General features: G+C 57.9%; 6 protein-coding genes across 6 annotated transcripts; 3 read left to right on the plus strand and 3 right to left on the minus strand.

Moving 5' to 3' along the window:
- Nucleotides 1-142: 142 nt before the first annotated feature.
- On the minus strand, nt 143-4,265 carry MPH1 (uncharacterized protein; the record flags this gene model as incomplete). The annotated part of the gene is made up of 11 exons (XM_060598952.1): nt 143-1,870; nt 1,909-2,016; nt 2,069-2,179; nt 2,218-2,448; nt 2,487-2,672; nt 2,708-2,785; nt 2,842-3,029; nt 3,065-3,164; nt 3,202-3,362; nt 3,401-3,589; nt 3,626-4,265. The coding sequence occupies 11 exons, from the start codon at nt 4,263-4,265 to the stop codon at nt 143-145; spliced, it is 3,720 nt and encodes a 1,239-aa protein (XP_060455694.1).
- A 1,500-nt stretch (nt 4,266-5,765) lies between these two features.
- Nucleotides 5,766-7,356, plus strand: CcaverHIS019_0305000 (uncharacterized protein; the record flags this gene model as incomplete). The annotated part of the gene is made up of 7 exons (XM_060598953.1): nt 5,766-5,793; nt 5,828-5,845; nt 5,890-6,550; nt 6,588-6,842; nt 6,888-6,963; nt 6,998-7,105; nt 7,195-7,356. 7 exons carry the CDS (start codon nt 5,766-5,768, stop codon nt 7,354-7,356), a joined length of 1,308 nt encoding a protein of 435 aa, XP_060455695.1.
- A 243-nt stretch (nt 7,357-7,599) lies between these two features.
- On the minus strand, nt 7,600-8,690 carry NdufS4 (uncharacterized protein; the record flags this gene model as incomplete). The annotated part of the gene is made up of 2 exons (XM_060598954.1): nt 7,600-7,722; nt 8,316-8,690. 2 exons carry the CDS (start codon nt 8,688-8,690, stop codon nt 7,600-7,602), a joined length of 498 nt encoding a protein of 165 aa, XP_060455696.1.
- A 233-nt stretch (nt 8,691-8,923) lies between these two features.
- Nucleotides 8,924-10,643, minus strand: SSN3 (uncharacterized protein; the record flags this gene model as incomplete). Its single annotated transcript, XM_060598955.1, has 8 exons — nt 8,924-9,026; nt 9,078-9,387; nt 9,427-9,576; nt 9,616-9,928; nt 9,966-10,070; nt 10,160-10,440; nt 10,486-10,526; nt 10,561-10,643. The coding sequence occupies 8 exons, from the start codon at nt 10,641-10,643 to the stop codon at nt 8,924-8,926; spliced, it is 1,386 nt and encodes a 461-aa protein (XP_060455697.1).
- Nucleotides 10,644-10,996: 353 nt separating this feature from the next.
- On the plus strand, nt 10,997-15,164 carry CcaverHIS019_0305030 (uncharacterized protein; the record flags this gene model as incomplete). Its single annotated transcript, XM_060598957.1, has 3 exons — nt 10,997-11,125; nt 11,161-11,357; nt 11,393-15,164. The coding sequence occupies 3 exons, from the start codon at nt 10,997-10,999 to the stop codon at nt 15,162-15,164; spliced, it is 4,098 nt and encodes a 1,365-aa protein (XP_060455698.1).
- Nucleotides 15,165-16,094: 930 nt separating this feature from the next.
- Nucleotides 16,095-18,230, plus strand: CcaverHIS019_0305040 (uncharacterized protein; the record flags this gene model as incomplete). The annotated part of the gene is made up of 6 exons (XM_060598958.1): nt 16,095-16,137; nt 16,199-16,684; nt 16,730-16,919; nt 17,415-17,654; nt 17,684-17,913; nt 18,019-18,230. 6 exons carry the CDS (start codon nt 16,095-16,097, stop codon nt 18,228-18,230), a joined length of 1,401 nt encoding a protein of 466 aa, XP_060455699.1.
- Nucleotides 18,231-18,329: the final 99 nt, after the last annotated feature.

Genomic DNA, 18,329 nt, shown 5'->3' on the forward strand with positions numbered 1-18,329 from the left:
CTATCTAGAATGATGCCGGCAACTTTCCAGCCGAACCTCCACCTACATTGTCCACTCGAAAGCACAAACTCAAGACGTCTAGCCGCAAACGAGACACCTTGAATGATTTAGATCTGCACATGCTACACACACGCACTACTAGCTACAGTCTGAGAGCGTCGCTCCGCTGCGACGAATCAAACCCCACGTCCTCGTCGTCATCACACACAAAGCTGCCGAGCTGGTATTCGTTCTCACTACTCCGGTCCCGCTCGTCATCCGAAAGCAAGACGGGCTTGCGCGCCTTTGCAAGGAACGCCGGATGGCGGTCCCGTGACGCGAACGCCAGACCTGCTGGGCTACCCACCTGCGTCGACAGACCTGCGCGGTACATCGCACGTTGGTTGTACCCACGGGGTGCTTGGGTAGGTTGGAAGTCGCCCGCAAAGAGGCGGTCTGACTCGTCTTCCTCGCCCGAGCTCTCGTCCGAGCTCTCGGAACCCGACACGCCGACATCGATGTCCAGGTACTGCGCCAGATCCAGCCGAGGGTGCGAGCGACGAGCATGACGTTCCACAGTTGGGCTTGTATCGGGGTCCATGGCTGGCGATGAGGGAGGCCGACGACGAAGGCGCTGCAGAGGACGCGGGCCCGGGCTGTCCTGCTCACTTGAAGGCAGAGCCACACGTCGACCCCCCCGACGCACTGGGAACGGTGTTGGCTCAGTGCCACCAGTGGAGGGCGTCTGCCCAGTATGACGGAAGAGTGGGGTCTCGTGAACTACACTGGGACGAGTGGGTGAGGAGGGTACTGGTGGAGGTGCCATGTTGGAGAGCCGAGTCGCGGAGTGTGAGGGAAAGGTGCGCGGTGGGTGCGGTGACGCCGTCGGCTCTACAAGCTCGAGTTCCTCATCGCTGCTTAAACTCAGGTCGATCTGGCTGAAGCCGGCGATCTCGGCAGCGCGTGGCGACAGCTTTTCGTTGACAGGCGCAGTGCTATACGCATGTGGAGAGGAGGGCGGAGTTCCACGCGCCGGTGACGAGGTACGCCCACGGAGTGGTCCCTGGGTGTTGAAGAAATCTAACGCTCTGCGGTTGAGGTCATCGCGTTTGCGCTCGAACGCCTCGGCTTCGATCGCCTGCTCCTCGGCGCGCGTCAATGTCTTGGGCTCCGAGGACGAGTTGGGCCCTGACGATTTGACCCTCTTTGAACCTCGTGTCCGCGCCGTCGACTTCTTGTGCCCCCCGCGCGAGGACGCAGCGCCCGTATTCTGGAACCCGTTCTCGGCCTCGTCCATGAGACTCGACTCCTCGAGCGACCCTTCCTCCTCCGACTCCGAATCGCCTCGCCCCCGTTTCTTGCGGTTCGACGTGCCCTCCTTGAGCAACTGCGCCACTGACTTGAATCCCTCGTACCCAGGAGGCACCCCTGAGACACGCTTCTTCTTGGCTGGTGCCGCCTTCTTCGACTTGCCTCCGCTTTTGCCGTTTTGGGGTTGGGAGGCCGCCGGTAGCATCCGTCCTTGCTCTGCCGGATCCCAAGGGTCGATCTCCATTTCCTTCTCAATACACTCTGGGAACTTTGGGGGTAGGAGACGCTCGACGTCTTCAAATAGCTCGAGGTTGCGGCTGTGAAGAATCTCCTCCTGGATGTCACGATGAGTTTGCTGTGCCGTTTCCCAGTTGAGGTCCTCGCGGCCCTCAGACATGAGAACGTGAACTCGCCCATCGCGCTTACGCCCAGTGCGGCCGATTCGTTGCAGCAGCTTAATTGACTGCTTGGGCATGTCATAGATGACGACAAAATCGACCTCGCCGATGTCGAGGCCTTCCTCCCCGATAGAAGTTGCCACGAGGATGTTGAACTTGCCTTCCTTGAACTCCTCGATTGTCTCACGTAAGCGCTGAGCTCAAGTCCAAGGAACCTCACCCTCTTTTGCTCCTTCTGAGTGAACCCTTGGTCCTTGGCCAGCTTGCCCTGGGACTGGCCAACAAACTTGGTGGCCTTGAGCAAGTGAGGGTGTTCGTTCAGCATGTCCTGCCTTGTGAGCTTCATGGGCGCAGGTGTGCGAGCACGCGAGCTCACTCACAACAAGCTCTAGAACACACTCCCGGAACGAGCAGAAAACCATTGCCCGGGTGTTGTTGGGGATTCCATGTTCCTTCTCATCTTCCTCCGCTTGCGCGAAATGCGCCAGAAGCTCGAATGTCAGATGAGTTCGAGATAACGTGGGCTCACCAGCTCTAACGTCTTCTGCATCTTGGGATGGGAGTCGACAAGCGTTTTGCCATCGCGATGCCTTCTAATGTCGTTCATCTCCCCCTCGACGTCATGGATGAGACGCTGGAACTCAATGTTGTTTCGCAAACTCATGGCGCCACCCCGCGAATTCCCAGCCTTGCCCTTGGATGTGGGTTCGCCGGCTACCTCCATGGCACAAGTATGAAACATGCCAATGGAGAACTCCAACTGCAACGTCAGCGTCGGTTCTGCACACTATAGCTGACCAGATAGGCCATGGCGCGGCACATCTTGTCGAGGTTGTTAAGCGTCCCAATCGCCCACTTCAGACCGGAGGTCGGGTCCCGTGAAATCTCTAAGCGCCTTGAGGTAACACGGAACGTCTTGAGACGCTTAGCATCAAGATCACGTTCCGTCAAGACGTGTCGCTCAACGAGCTTCTGGATAATTGGCTACGGTGAACACCTGGAATCGTGAATAACTGTACCTTCATCAGCGCAGCCCAACGATCTCTGAGTTCGATGATAATGGGCCCCATTAAAATGACGTGCTTCTCTGTCCGCTTCTTGTTAGCTCTGTCTGAGACAAAGACATTACTTTTTGGTTCATGTATTGCCGCACCTCTGGTGACTCGGATTCGCGAATCTCGATGCGACTGATGTGCAACGCATCGACAACACCTTGGACTTTGGGCACATCGTTTCCTGGAGTGGCAGTGAGGGCCAGTACGCGGAAATATGGGTTTTGGGCCGTGATGAGGGCGAGGATTGTTGTGTACGCGTAGGAGCCCGAAGCTCTATGTGCTTCGTCTGCAAGTCAGCTACGGAGCTTGGCGTCAACTAACCAAACACTGCCAAGACAATGTCTCGCGGGTCCACAGCTCCGCGGCGCAGGTCATTATCCAGAGTCTGTGGTGTGCAGTAGAAAACACGCCGCTCATCCCACTGTGATTAGCTCCCTCACAAACGGGAATTGCCTCACCATCACGTCTCGTTTCTTGGCTGGCATGCTCTGCCCGGTCATAACCGCCGCATCTTGACTTGGGATGCCACAAGTTAGCTGACACGCTTCGATCTGCTGGTTGACGAGAGGACGCGTGGGGGCAAGGAAGACAATCTTGCCAGTAGGAAACCAGCGGTAGACTATCGCGTCAGCTGACGTCAGGTCTTGTGGGGCTCACAATTCAGCATAACCACGCCTGCGACGAAGGTTTTGCCAAGACCGGTTGGTAGTGCGACGAGAGTATTGTCCGTGAAGCACGAGCGGATAATGTCATACTGGTACGAGCGTTTGGGATGGTTGGTGGGATAGAGGTAGGTGCCAACTGTGGACTGCACGTAGTGGTGTTTCTGCGGCTCGTACGGCTTAGCTGTTGTCAGCTTCTACTGGGACTTGTCGAGCTCACAAGTGTCCACGAGCGGCGTCGGGTCGGGCGCGAGAGGCTCGTCAGAGTCTTCATCGTCGTTGCCCTCGTCATCGTCATCGTCATCGCCATAACGCGCCCTCGCCGTTCCCTTCCTTTTCTTCTTCACCGCCACCTTCCGTCGACCAGATGCAGCGAAGCCGGTGCGGTCCCATCGCTTGCCCTTGGTGTACGGGTTCTCGCGGCGAAAGTTCAGGTGGGTCTGGAGCATGTTTCCCGACATGGTGCGTGCAAAGGTGCGTTGGCGCGAGATGCCAGAGGAAGTAAGGATGGTAGTTCCTTTAGTTCGGGTAGCCAGGTCAATCTGCTCGAGTGACTCAGCAGTGAAGCTCATGTCACCGTAATCGTCGCTTGAAGGGTGCGGTGCGGGCCGAGGTAAGCGCAGGCCGAGAGCAGCGGCGCGACGTGACGCCCCAGAGCTCGTATTGCCAATACGCGATGGACCGGCTTGAGCATTCTGGAGGAAGGGTGGGGCCCGCAGTTGAGGAGAGGAAGCGACGATGGAGGGATTACGCGTCGATGTTGGTGGGGTAACCTTGCCTTCAATGTCGTCGAGCTGGCGGAGGAAGGAGTCATCGACGGCGAAGTCGACATCGAAATCGTCAAAGTCGGAGTCTGACATGGTTATAGTTAAAAGGGGTTGGTCATGCTTGAGGAAAAGGGGGGGAAGGCAAAGCTGAGTGCTCTGAGGAGGTAACAAGATGGAGGAGGAGGAGGGTCAAGTCAACAGTCAACATGGGTGACCCGATCAGGCCCATCAGGTGAGGTGAGGTGTGTAAAGCCACGTGGTCATCAAAACAACCTCCACTTCCCCGCGGGGAAACAACAGGCTTAGCAGCTAGTTAAGGAAGCCATTTGTTTTGGGAATTGGAATTTGGCTAATACTTTTGGATAAACTGATTCCTCGGATGCACCCTCAAGATTGTCTAGATCGTTTGGTTGCCTTTGTCACTGATCAACAAGCTGTTGGCTGGATGGTCCGGTCCGTCCACGATCGTGCACGGTGGATTCCCGGCAAAAGGAAAGAGTCGGGTAGTGGGGTAATCGGGTAGACAAGAGGTCTGAACTTGTAAATACGGATAGTCTAGATCTGTATTTGTTTACTCTTAAACTCGCATCCAAGACTCGCATCCATGCCACGTAGATCGGTCAACATTTCCTGACAAGTTTTTATCATTTCTTAAACTCAATATCCTTGTGCTCGGTCCTCAATCATATGTAAACTAAGCAATGAACCCCCAAAGAATATCGGGTCCGATTTTGATTATGCTTTCCAAGGGCATATACAACTGCCGTCTGCAATTTCTTCTCAGGGCTTGAAACAGCTGTCAATGCTGCTCGTGACCAACGACGACCAAGTCAGCCCTTGCGTAACAATACTTTGGCCGCCTAGATTATTGTGAATGAGGATTATGAGCAACCTTCAAACGCTCAAAAGTTATGAAGAACGGTATTCAGGGATGAATTGATGCATGTCTGTGTTTACATTGCTCGATCCAGTGGGATCCAGGCATGCCGATCTTGCCGATCTCTACATACTGGAAATGTTGCTGTTTCAAAAAGAATAACAAAGGTTGGCCCAGAATCTGATTTTGCACCGCAACCCCACCAGAGAATGGGAATATTCAACAAGACTATTGTTCCACAAACCTAATACCACTGCCGCACGTCCACAGCGGAGCTATGTCCTATTCGCGTCCGATAACTCACGGACCAATGGCCACCATTACCCACGATCCGCTCGCCCCCCCCGGTGTCCTCCATTGCCTCATTGCACTCGTCGCCCTCATCGCCCCCGTAACCTCGAAAGCCCTAATGGTCCCATATTGAAAACGGAGCGAAAATGAAACAAAGACTGATCAACCTCTTAACCTACCTCTTCGCCAACCACGTCACTGAAACTCATCAACAAGTTCATTCTGTGAGATCGAGTGGCGGTCACTAGCTGACAGCCAGTCCAATGCCTATCCCAGTGACCACGCCTGTTTTGCACCTCAAGCAGCAACAGTTGAACAAAGCAGCAATCTATTCCCAAGCAAATGGAAAGATTACAGAGGTCGACGCGGATCAAAACCAAATTGTCGCTGCAAAGGCCCAAGGTTTCCCGGACTTTGGGCACAACATGAAGAAATACTGGCCCGAGAGCAACTGTGGGTGACAGAGATGACCAATGCTAATCGGAAGACATCAACTTGAACCACGGTAAGTCGGCTGAACGGAACACGGTCAAAGATTGCTGATGGTAGGCTCACTCGGCTTCACGCCCGTCTGCGTCATCGAAGCAAAGATGAAAATGTTGTGGCAGATGAACGCCCGCCCCGACCCCTGGGATCGGCGACACACCTTGCCGATGCTCAGTGCAGTACGCGAAGAGGTCGCACCCCTGCTGGGCACAGTGGGTGACAACGTCTTAATCATGAAGAATGCCAGGCAAGCCATCAATACGATCCTATACAACCTAAAATACGAGCCAGGGGACATCATTGTCATGTACTCGACGACGTTCTCCTCCATCTCGCAGATGATAAAGTGCGTGTGCGACAGGAATGAAGGCGTTCGCGTCGAGATCATTGACGTCACTTTCCCCTGCGATCACTCGGAGATTGTCGAGGCTACCGAAGCAGTGCTCCGCAAGTACAACAAGCCGACTGGTGTCACTCGCGGTGGAGACAAGTCCACAGTCTCGCATGGTGTGGTGGACAAGGAGCGCGTGCGCCTCGTCGTCATGGACGGAATCTCTTGCGTTCCCGGCGTCATCAGTCCTTGGGAGGACATTACCCGCTCCTGCCACAAGTACGGAGCGCTGTCACTCGTTGATGGTGCCCACCTAATCGGGCAGCAATCCGTCGACGTCAAGAAGGCTGACCCCGACTTCTTCGTCTCCAACATGCACAAGTGGCTGTACGCGTAAGTTTCCAGTTTCGGTTGTGGCAGTTAACACTAGCCACCTCTCTAACTCAATCACATACATCGCCCCGCGGAACCAGATCCTCATCCGCACCTCGTTCCCAACAGGCAACTATTACGAGTCGGAAAAGTATCCGAGGCCAGGTCGACCATGGCTGTTCGCCGAACAGTTCAACTTTAACGGCACCATTGACTTGTCGTCCTATCTCACTATACCTGTAGCGCTCAAGTTCCGCCGCGACATTGGTGGCGAGGAGCGTATCATTGCGTACAGCCGCTCGATAGCTCTTGTGTGAGTGGTCAAGGCCAATTTAACCTGCCGTGCGTCTGACAGCAGCGGCGGCAAGCGCCTTGCGAAACGCTGGTCGACATCGATTCTGGAGAACGGGCGCGGCGAGCTTACAGCTTGCATGGTGAGCAGCGGGGAATTGAACAAGCTGACAGCAGGTCAACGTCGAGCTGCCGATCGCAGTGCCGAGAGACACCGAGGAGCAAATGATGATGCAGTTATGGATGGAGGACATGCTGATGGAAGCCGACATTTTTGCAACGATGGTAAGTCGCTACCAAACAAGCCGCAACCAAGAGTTGGAGGACAAGGAGTGGACCGAAAACTAGTTCACAGTGGACGCAACTGATGCCAGTATGTGCACAACGGCAAGTGGTACACCCGTATCTCGGGCCAGGTGTGGGTAGAGTTGTCAGACTTCGACCTCCTGGGAGACGCGTACGACGAGCTTGCAGAGGCCGTGCTCCGCGGCGAGCACCTCCACAAGCGGCCACCTCTGACGATGCTCGACTACTGAGATAGATCAATGTGTATGAATTCTCGAAGGTTGCGATGCTGGTGCTGCAGATGGGGGTGGGTGTCGCGGTCGCTCAGTCGCCGCACCTTCAACAAATCTCTACACTACCAGTCTTCCTCTGGGCGAAGGCTCCCAATGTGCTCACGTTCCGCGGTTCTCCATTCCCTGGCACGGTCGAGGTCCAGCCTCTCGACGCTGGCACACTGTTACAGCTCTAGCATTTCGTTACCAACGTCTACACGATTACTTCGTGTGGCAGATGCGGAGAGGACCAGCAACGTGGTTGTAGTTGTCGGCGTAGCTCTTGGGGGGGATCCGGGCCTTCTTGGGCTCCGAGATGTAGTAGTCCCACCCTTGGCGCTCGGCCTGGGGTCAGCGGTGAAAGGGGCAATGGGGCATGGCCGCCAACGGACGGCGAGATGGACAGGGGGAGGAGCTAGTGGAGCGCGGGAAGCGATGAGGCGCGCGAAGATACCAAGCACAACAGAGTGCTTGGACTTGGACACTGAAGTACGCAGACAGCGTCGACGGCGCAGGGCTATCCCTCGTGGACAGGACCGTGATAGAGAGAGTGCGTTTGGCAGTGATTCGCTGTAGGTGATGGAAAGATGCTCGGCCAACCCGGAGATGGCGTGTTACCCCAAGCCTCTGTCCCAAGCCGACACAACCGACCATGGTGCACGCCGCGCACTCAAGTGTCGGCAAGCCTGGGTGACGATTGCACCACCAGCTACCCTTGGCGCTTATCGCTGCATGCGCGTCTCCTGTCGGAGGGCGACGCCAAGGTTGGCTGCTTGGATCATCGCCATCTTCGCGACAACGTCCGCCACACCAGCGTCATCTCACTTGCCCTCTCATCTTGCTCTGCCGCTCTCCACTCGCAACCGAATCGGCGACATTCCACCTCCAACTCCTCTCCCTCCTCCGTACATCCTCCTCTCAGCCCGCGAGTGACTCACGAAGCGGACGGCGTCCTCGCGCGTGCGGAAGGCGAGCGAGGTGCTCTGCATGTAGTCGGCCGACGACTGCCACCCCATGAGCGGGTTGGTCCAGCGGCCCGAGCCCTGGAGGACGTCCCAGTCGATGCGCCACACCTTGGTCTTGCCCTTGGCCGACTGCATCGTGTTCTTCGTCGGCTTGAAGATGCGCACCTGGCGGCTCTGGAGCTCGGTGGGCGCATCGGACACGGTCGCGACGACGACTTCGGTGGGCGTCTGGCGGATGGTGGGGGGACCCGGAGCCTTGCCGGCGACCACGTCGGCAGGGTACGTCTGCGGGATGAGCTGCAGCGCACGCACGCTGGTCGAGAATGGGCGGAAGGCGCGGAGGGACATGGTGCTGGGTGTTGTCACTGTCGCAACGCCGAGATGAGCTCCGAGGTCTGGCAGGCAGGCAGGCCGAGGGCGGTGGGTGGAGAGTCCCTACGGTGGCGGAGAATTCGGGATTAGGTCCCGTGGCGTTCACTGTGGCACCAGTGCTCCAGTCACAGTGCCGGCAATTCAGCGATTCCTTCCAACATCTGAACATGCGACAACAATGCATAGAATACAACATTAAATGCTGACACTTATCGTGCAAGACGCGTGCGCTTGGCCGCAGGGAGAGATCCAGTGGCGGGCCGGAAGTTGCTACTACTTGGCAGGCGGCCTCCAGCCAGTGACGGTGGAAGTCTGGGGTCAGCTCCGTCGTGGGTTATGTAGCCCGAGCAGAGAAGCACTCACGAGCCCATCTTGGGGTCACCATTGTCCTCGTGCGTGACACGACGATGCGGGTAATTGACGTTGGCACCTTCGAAGACGCTGTCGAAGTTGCAACCACCCTCCTCCTGGAACCATGGGTGGGCAAGCGACTCTCGCGCCGTAATGCGCTTCGCTGGGTCCCACTCGAACAGCTTCGTAAGAAGGTCGTAGCCGTTGCTCGAGCCAGCTCGGTTCGCGTACCATGTCGGTAAGGGCGAGGCGGTAGGATAAGGTCCTTGAGCCAAGTATGTCTTCCATTCCGGCATGTTGACAACACCTGGCCAGTGCTCCGCTGGTTGTTAGTTCGAGTGCTGAGCGGATATAAGCTTACGCTTCACAGCGCCCAGGACGTCACAGATCTTGGCCATTTGGTCACGCTGAAAAGGTAAGGTCTTCTTGCTGTCGAGCTTCGCCTCCTCGCCCTTGAAAATGGGCCTGAGCGATAACAGCTCGGCGTAGATGCAACCGACAGCCCAGAGGTCTGAGGTTAGCTTGGAGAGTTTGAAGAAACTATACTCACCAACAGCGGCCGTGTAGTGCTTTGAGCCCAGGATGAGCTCAGGAGCACGATACCAGATGGTCACAACGACCTTGTCGCCCCCGTACAGTCCGCCTTGCGCTAGTGGCTTGTGCCAGAGCCGCGCCAGACCCAGATCACCAATCTTCACGACGCCAGTATTTGTGACGAGGATGTTGGCCGGCTTGAGGTCGCGATGCATGACGAACTGGGAATGGAGGAAGTGTAACCCTGCCAGCAGCTGGTGCAACAGGCGGCGCAGCGTCGTTGGGGGAATCGCCGTGCGCAACGTCTGCGAGTGATGGTGAATGATTTGCTGATCATTAGCACTCGTAGCGTGAACTTGGACATACTAAGAAGTCATGTTCCGCGTACTCGAACACCATGTAGATCGCCTTGTCTTCCAGAATGACCTCTCGTAGTGCGACAAGGTTGCGGTGGTGCAGCTCGCGGTTTAGCTGGTGTCAGTCTGGTTCGTTGCAGCAGCGCTTCGTCTTGGTAGATTGAAGGGATTTGGCCCTGCCTTTCCCCAGCTCCGGTTACTCACCATGATCTCGCGAGCGCCACTCTGCGAGATGCCCGCGTACGTCTGTTGATCGCCCTCCTTGTCGGGCTTGAACTTCTTGATAGCGAAGACGTCACCCTCCTTTGCAGGAAGGTCACCTGGGCGCATACAAAGTTCGGGGTTATTTAAAGGGTCGTCGGAGATGAACGGTGATGGGGACTTGGCCACGCCGAGGGCGGCACGGGCAGAGCTGGGCAAGGCGCTCTTGCCGTTGGGCTTCGGTGGTGCGAGGAGCACCGCCTTATACACGCGCCCGTACGTTCCTGGGGTAAGCTAAGATTCGAAATCTAGCTGAAGGAAGAGCTCACCGGAAGAGATGAAGCCCAGAATCTTGTAGGCCTTGAGCACACTGTGGTCAGCATCACCTTCAGATAAGAGCTCACGTGCGCCGCTCGCGGTCCCGCTTGGCGCGGTAAGCGTGCATGGGGTCGGCCATGGCGCCTTGGGGCCGCGAGGAGGCCATCATGGAGGTGTATCTGAAGAAGTAGAGAGTGAGAAGAGAAGGTAGACAGGCAATGATAAAAGGATCCCAAGTCATTTGTGGGATGATCCATGGAGTGAACGGTGCCTGACGGGGATATCTCGGGTTATACCACGAGGGCACCGGAATCAAATCGCTGTCTTGAAATCAAAACAAACAAGTCAATCGCGGTGGCCAGACCTTGCACTAGTCGACTTCGCACTCTTATACCCCATCACCATTGCATCCCGCGCTTTCGAGATCAGAGAGCTGCCAGCGTCCATTCGATCGATAGAGAGATGTCGCGAGCATCAGCGTCTCCCGCCCGCCGCAAAAGTGTCGGCTTATTCGACAGAGACATGAACCGCTTTGACGACAACAACATGACTCTCCCCATCACAAAGAACGAGCGCAAGCACAAGCGCGGCGTCTCCATTGGGGGGAGTATAGATATATTAAGCGAAACCCAGATGTTGCGGCGGCAGGCTGTGGGTCTTGGTCCCTAGCGGAGCTGACAGCACAGAAACCACGCAAGTCGATCCTCAAGGGCCCAGCCCCAACGGAAGAGTGGGATGAGCAGAAAGTCGACATGGCGGCGACCATCGACTTCGGGCGACTGGATCGGGCGATTAGCGGACCACGCGCGAGCATGCCGGTGAATCCTCGGATGAGCTTAGGACCTCGGCGTAGGGTCAGCTTCGCGCCTAACACCCACGTTCGGTGAGTGCGATGAAGTGGTTCCCCACTGACATCAGCATGTTTGACCAGCCCGAGAAGCGCCTGCGGCGAAAATCGTCCATGCTCCCCCGGCAGTTCGGCAACAGCAGCACCACCGCATCTCAGTCTCCGTCCCGCTCCCGTCCCTCCCTCCCTGTCCTACCCAGCTCCCGCTCGTCTCTGCCCGGTTCAGCCCCTCCAACGAGCCCACGAGCGCGCTTCTTGGGCGAAGGGGACGAGATGAGCGAGGCATCCATGGAGATCGAGAGCGACCAGTCGTACGCGTCTAGCACCGAAGACTCGGACGACATCCTCACACAAGTCCAGGCAATGCGCCCAACAACTCCCGTGCATACCCCAGCGCCCGACGGCTCTAGCGACGTTGACGCTGAAAGCGAGATGGACATGGACGAGACAGTTATCAGGGGTGGCATTGTCCCACACCGATGGGCTGACGACTCCGAGTCAGACTCGGATTCGGGCTCGGACATGAGCATCGAGGGGACCGCGGCAGATACAGACGAGGAGATGACGATGGACTTCACCGTCGCTCTCGGCGGGCCAATGCCTCGGGTGCCACCGCAGGACGCGCTCCGGGGCCGCGCCTCCATCGGATACTCTGTGCCCTCCGCCCCCGGACAGTCACCATTCCTTCCCGGTGACGCTGTCTCGGATAACGAGACAATGGAGATGGAGGAGACGGTTGCGTACGGCGCGGTGTACAATGACGAGTCAACGTCATCGTCCGATAACTCGAACATCAACCGCGCCGGCGACCACACCGCAACGTATAACATGGATTTCACCTCCGTCGGCGGCGGTATCTACCAGGACGAAAGCGCGATGGACATGTCTATGACCGCGGCCCAGGGCGGTATCAACCACAACGGCATGGACATGATAATGGCCGGCACGCATGGCAGCGCCAACGAGAGCGCGATGGACATGACGATGACGCGCGTGCATGGCGGCATCAACGACAGCGAGGCGGATATGACAATAACGCGCGCTCATTGGGAAACCGAGGGTGGCAACACTAGCGCACTCGACTTCACGACAGCAGGTGGCGGAATCGCGTACAAGAGCACAAGTGTTTACGGGGCCGCCACGACTATGATGACCAACATCTTCGCGCCGGCGCCAACGCCAGCTCTGACGCCCGCGCCCAAGTCACCCGCGCGCCCGACCACGACGCCCGCAACGAGATTCAACATCTTCGCCCCGACGCCAGTGACCTCGGGCATTCCACGCCCACGCGCATCCATCAAGCCCGCCCTAACACCATTCGCACCCGTCTCCGCGCGGGCACCTGAGCCGTCGCCCGAGCCCACTCTCGAGGATGAGGAGCCCATCGTCCCTCAGCCCCGCGTGCAAGGAGGATCGGCGACTCCAGCCCGCCCAACAGGTGGGACACCCGGCCGCAAGGCGCGGCGGTCGGTTGGCACGCCGTCCTTTGCGCGCTCGACATCCTCGTCTACTCAAAAGAAGCGTGAGCCTTCCCCGATGCCGCAGAAGACGGTACCTTCTTCCGCCCAGCGGAAACGTGAGGTGTCCCCGTCCGCGCAGAAATCCGACCCTACCGCGGCCCAGCAAAAGAAGCGCAACATCTTCGGCGCCTCGCCAGAGCCCGACGGTGAACCGACGCCATCTCGTTCCAAACTGCGCACACCGATGAAGTCTGGAACGGGTCTCGAGACGGCTGCAAGTGTCGCGAAGAAACTGGACTTCTCCACCGGGGTCCGCGCTTCCACACCTGCTACATCCGCGTCTACCACCCCCAGTGGACTCACACCCAAGACAATCTCGAAGATGGCTACTCCCAAGGCCGCCACACCCAAAGCTGGCCCCAAGGTGGCCTCGAGCTCGACAACCCCCAGGGCCACGCCAAGTACATCTTCGGTTCCTCACCTGCTACCATCTCCAAGTTCACTTAAGCGTGCACGAGAGGATGAAGGAGAGGCGGAGGATCACGAAAGGGAGATCAATCGCGCCAAGCGCCGCCGATCTAGCGTTGTTCCCTCGTCGCCCAGGTCCACTAGCATCGGGACCGGCGAGGAGGACATGTCGCTTGAAGAGTCCGAGGAGCCAACGCCGACGGCTATGGATAGAACTGAGCTGTGGCTGGGCGAGCAGCCGCCAGAACAGGAGGTTCATGAGCCAACTCCTGCGCTTTATCAGGAACGTCAGGTCACACCTGATCCCGTGGAAGAGCGGCCCCTTCCTTCTTACACCCCGATCCGTCGTGATGCGTCTGGACGTAGCACGCCACGCCGCACGCCTCGCAAGTCCCTAGGCCCTCCCCGTCGATCCATCTTTGTTGAGCCGGAGCCGGAAGTCGCCGAGCCCGAGCCCAAGCTCAAGCCGGAGCCTGAGATCGAGCCCGTCGACCTCATGACTCATCTCCCATCACAACCTGGGGTCGACGTACAAAACGTCCCATTGTCCACGTTCCTCGAGATGGTGGGGATTTTCTGGCAGGACGACCTGATTGGGCGGAAGAGCCTGGCGGTGCGTGCCGATAATATCAAGTCGCAGTTCGCCAAGGGCCACGAGTTCCCTCTCCCCGAATACGTCGAGGCGAACCTCGAGTCTGTCTTCCTCTCGATGCTTAGTTGGGCGGACGCCGAGATCACACAGAAGATCCAGCAGAGTCGGGAAATCCTCACGACCATCGAGCGTCTATGCTCAGAGGACAACCCTCCTGTCGTGCACGACTACCTCGCAGCCGACGAGGAGGACCGCGCCATGTTTGAGGGCGTCCTCCTGCAGATCAAAAGCGTGACGTATCTCCGCGCGCGTGCCCGATGGTATGACTGGAAGCACCAAATCTTGAGCGAGCGCGTTGGAGCAGACATCCGCGACATCCGCGATGATATGCTGGCCGATGAGGAGCGGCACTCTGCCGAGCGGAAGACGATCGACCGTGTTCTCCCCGATCTCCGGAAGCGCCGGGACGAACTCGAGGCCGAGCTGGCTGCGCACCGCGCCCAGGTCGAAGCGGTCCTCGCATGTGACCCCGAGGAGATCGCTGCGCTGCGCGAAGGCATTGAGGAGCAGGACACAGAGCTCGAGCGGTTCCGTACTGAGCTAGAGGGCAAGAATGCGAAGAACGCCGAGGTGGAGGAGGAGCTCGTCACTCTTACCGCACAGCGTGACGCACACAAGGTGGCGATCGACGCCGCTCACAGCATGTGTGATCAGGCGACAGTGGGCGACGTGATGCGCCTCGACGCCGAACTCGAGGCTCTCCAGGCACTGCACGGGTGGCGTGTTGTACGTGCGGGCCCTCGCCTCGAGCTGCAGCTCGGCGAATTCGGACTCGCGGTGCCCGTAGACGCGTTGGAGCGCGCCACACTCAGCCTCAAGGACCCACAAGGCCCGGACGCAGGTTTACTTGCCCTCGCACAGGCGGCCCTGGTCGCCGCCCACCCCGCCTCCCTCCGCGCGCTGATCGACACGACCACGCAGCTCTGGGGCGCAGCACGGGGCGTGCGCGACGAGCTCCGCCGTCTCGCTCTCTACTACCCAGTCGCGTACGAGGTCGGGAACGCCACGCTCACCGTGAATGCTTCCCTCGTGCTTCCCAAGGCTCGGGCGCGTGCGTCCCTATCACTGACGTTGGGACCGGATGTGCTCACCAGTTGGCCGGAAGCTGCTCGCGCTCTCCCGGTCGAGGTCAAACCGGCATATGGGCGTGTCGACGCGGGGGGACTGCGCGAGCGCGCACGTGAGACGCTCGCAAGCGCGGATTTGAGCCTCGCGGGCGTGCTGTTCCAGGCTTGTGCGGAAGCGGCCGCCCTGTATTCTTAGCGGTTGGGTTGTAGGTCAGAATGGTTTGTAGCTACTTGATATTATCTGTGCTAGGTTTCATGTTGTGGCGGCGGGTAACCGAGGAGCGCGTAGTGAATAGAGCTCAGCTCGTACACGCAATATGAAGACGCCGTCTCCCATCACAGAGCAGTACCATGATCGCCCCAAGGACGTGGCCTTCTTCATTTGCCACTCATCGCACGAGTACGCGAGCACCCCGCTCCTAATCGATCCCACCCTGTTTCTACATATTCCAATTCCAGATTCCCAACTGCGGGCCAGAAGCGGTTGGTGACTCTGTCGGCCTCTCTCAGAATGTCAGCCCCACCGGCCAAAAACGACACAGCTCCCCACGCCGCTGCGACGAGCTAGTCTCGGTCTTCGTTTCGGGGGGCGTACTTGACTCTCTACCAAAGCCCACACCAGCCTTAATCGGCCCGCGACAATATCACGCCGAAGGAATGGATATTCCATCACAATCAGCGCCATCCTTGAACTCAATCGCCACAGCATGTGTCCGGCTTAAGGTATGTGCAATACATGTAGGCAAGCGATGCCCAGGTTTCGTAATGGAACACGTCGTGTTCAACTTTGTCAAGCCGAGTGGCGAACATGCGTTGGTGCGGCCGAGAGCGGCGCGACGTAGCTCTTTACCCTAGACGCGCTCGCACAAAATCTGACAAAATGTGGCGCGCGCCACCCTCTGCTACCTGCTCTCCACACTCACTCGCCTCATATTTCTCCACCATTGGTGAAGACGGTCATTCGCATTGGCCTGACCAAACGGGTCCGCCTGACATACCGGAACGGCGCGCCGATAGCGCGCCAATTGTATTTGGCCAATGCGAGAGCCCCCTAGTTCCACCCTCAACCTGGAGGGCATTTGCTCCGCGACGATTCCGATCTCACCATTTACATGCGCCACTCGATATGTCACGCGGTCTGGAGACGCCTCCCGTCCTAGCGTCCATCGGTGCGTAAGCTGGCTCCCCCACCCCCCTCTTCTGCCTTGAGATTTCACGCACTGATGGCAGGCACTGTCCTCATTGACATCTTTGAGCCACAATCTGCCGCCTCGTTGGGAACGTCCTCGGCTGTCTCCAGCTGGGCGGCGTCCTCGTCAGGCCGGACGGACTCGGCCCCGCTGGGATGCTCCTCGACTGGCGAGTTGCATCCGAGCATGCCTTGTCCCACTTCCTCCCTCCCCTTGCCTCTTCTGGCATCGCCGTCGGCGTTGGTGTCGTTCTCGGATTTGCATCCGAAGGTGCCTTCCTCAACTCCCTTAATCTCCTCGTCTCTTCCAACGTCAGCGTCGTTCTCTTCCTCGCCTTCTGAGATCTCGCCCTCCCCACGAAAAGCACCACAAATTGAGGCGGTGGGTGAAATCCCGCTCGGAGGAAGGATGGTAATCGGGGGAGGCGCGATGTACGCCATCGTCGGGGCGAGAGTGTGGCTTCCCCCAATTGCTCTGCGCACGATTATCGACCGATCTCCGGGGAGGAGAAGAGTGGAAGGAGAAGGTGTTGGAAAATCAGAAGAGAAGAGAGAGAGGCTGACATCGATAGCGCAAGGCGGCGTGACGGCAGCTCCTCCAGGATCGCTACCGGCGAGGGAAAATCCCGACGAGTTCGACGATCTCCCTCGTGAACTGGAGGAGGAACTGCTTTCGTACGGTCCCAACATGTGGGTATTTAATCGGGTACCCGGGGGACGAGTTCCGCGCGCGAGGATCGGGTACAACGGGGCTGTTAGAAGGTGGGTTTGTGTCTTGGAGGATTTGTCATTGCTCCTGGAGGACCGAATAGGTGGTTTCCGAGAGATGGATGGTGGGAGGATTGGAGGGTTAGAGGTGTTGAGGGTTGAAGGTTGGGCGAGTTGGACGGGATACGACAAGTGCTGGAGAACGGGGATAAGGCAGTGTCGGGGGAAGGTGTTGATGGGGAGCCAACCGCTGGCTGTTATGATAGCACGAGAACTCCAAAAAAATATCACCGGCAAGGACTCTCGGGTTATGTTCCCCTCTTGGCTTAAACACCTTCCTTCTCAGAGCCTGGAGTGGATCGAGTGATGTTGATGGTGAGGATGGCCAAGTGGATGGAGCAGTCAGCGATCCGTTCTGTACCCGGCGCCGAATATGCCCTCCTTTATTGTGCTTCTGTGCCCACCCCACTGCTGCAGTTGCAATTTCACGCCACTCCAAATAATCCAAGCTCTTGAACTAGCCTTCCCTCAGCATCGAGCTAACACAAGCTACGCACACATAATCAAACCCGTACCCCGTACCGCCCTCGACCTCGCCCACGGCCCCCTCTTCGGCGCAGAATATCTTCACGTCTCACCACCCTTCTCCTCCTCTGACCTCCTCAACTTGCTATCTGACCTACCCTCCTCCTGGAACCCGAAGGTAGTCTTCGAACCAGCGCCGAGCAGCTGTCACCCTGCCGGACGGAGGGCGTTTGAAGCCGCCGCACAACGCGTCCACGCCCTCTCGTAAGTCTGTCATGGCATCGCTAATGCAGGCCGAACCACGAAGAACTGCTATCTCTCTACGACAGACCGGTACTGGAGGAAGAGGGGGAGATTAGGAAGGTCGTCGAGGAGATTGTGGCGTATCTCCTCGGACTTGGGGTGCCTGTCGTGGCTGTTCGATGTGGAGCCTCGGGGGCGTGTATTGGCACAGTTGAAGGATTGCGGTGGGTACCCTCGTTCTTTGAGGGTGAGCAGCACCGCGTTCGGGACGTCACGGGAGGTGAGTACGAGGGAATTGGATGGGTATCAGTGTGGCGGATTCGGATTTCGCGACCGCCTGGCGTCAGCTGATATGCGTTCTCGTCAAAGAAATGGCTGACAACAGCGGGAAACGCATTTATCGGGGGGTACATCGCCGGACTCCGCCTTACCGGCGACCCGTATACAGCTGCGCTGTACGGGATGGTTTCCGCATCCTTCGTTATCGAACAGCTCGGACCACCGTCTTTGAGTGTGTCAACAGATGGGGAGCTATGGAATGGCGATTCCGCACAGCACCGCCTCGCAGCGCTGTCTGAGCGGGTGCCATGGGCGTAAGGATCTTCCTACACGTTAGCTAGTCGAATATAGTAACATTTCGCCATGTACGAATCTATATCGTGTAACGCGCATATCCATCAAGAGGCTACACAGAGC

This window comes from Cutaneotrichosporon cavernicola (assembly GCF_030864355.1).
Source record: "Cutaneotrichosporon cavernicola HIS019 DNA, chromosome: 3".
In the NCBI taxonomy this organism is placed as follows: Eukaryota; Fungi; Basidiomycota; class Tremellomycetes; order Trichosporonales; family Trichosporonaceae; genus Cutaneotrichosporon; species Cutaneotrichosporon cavernicola.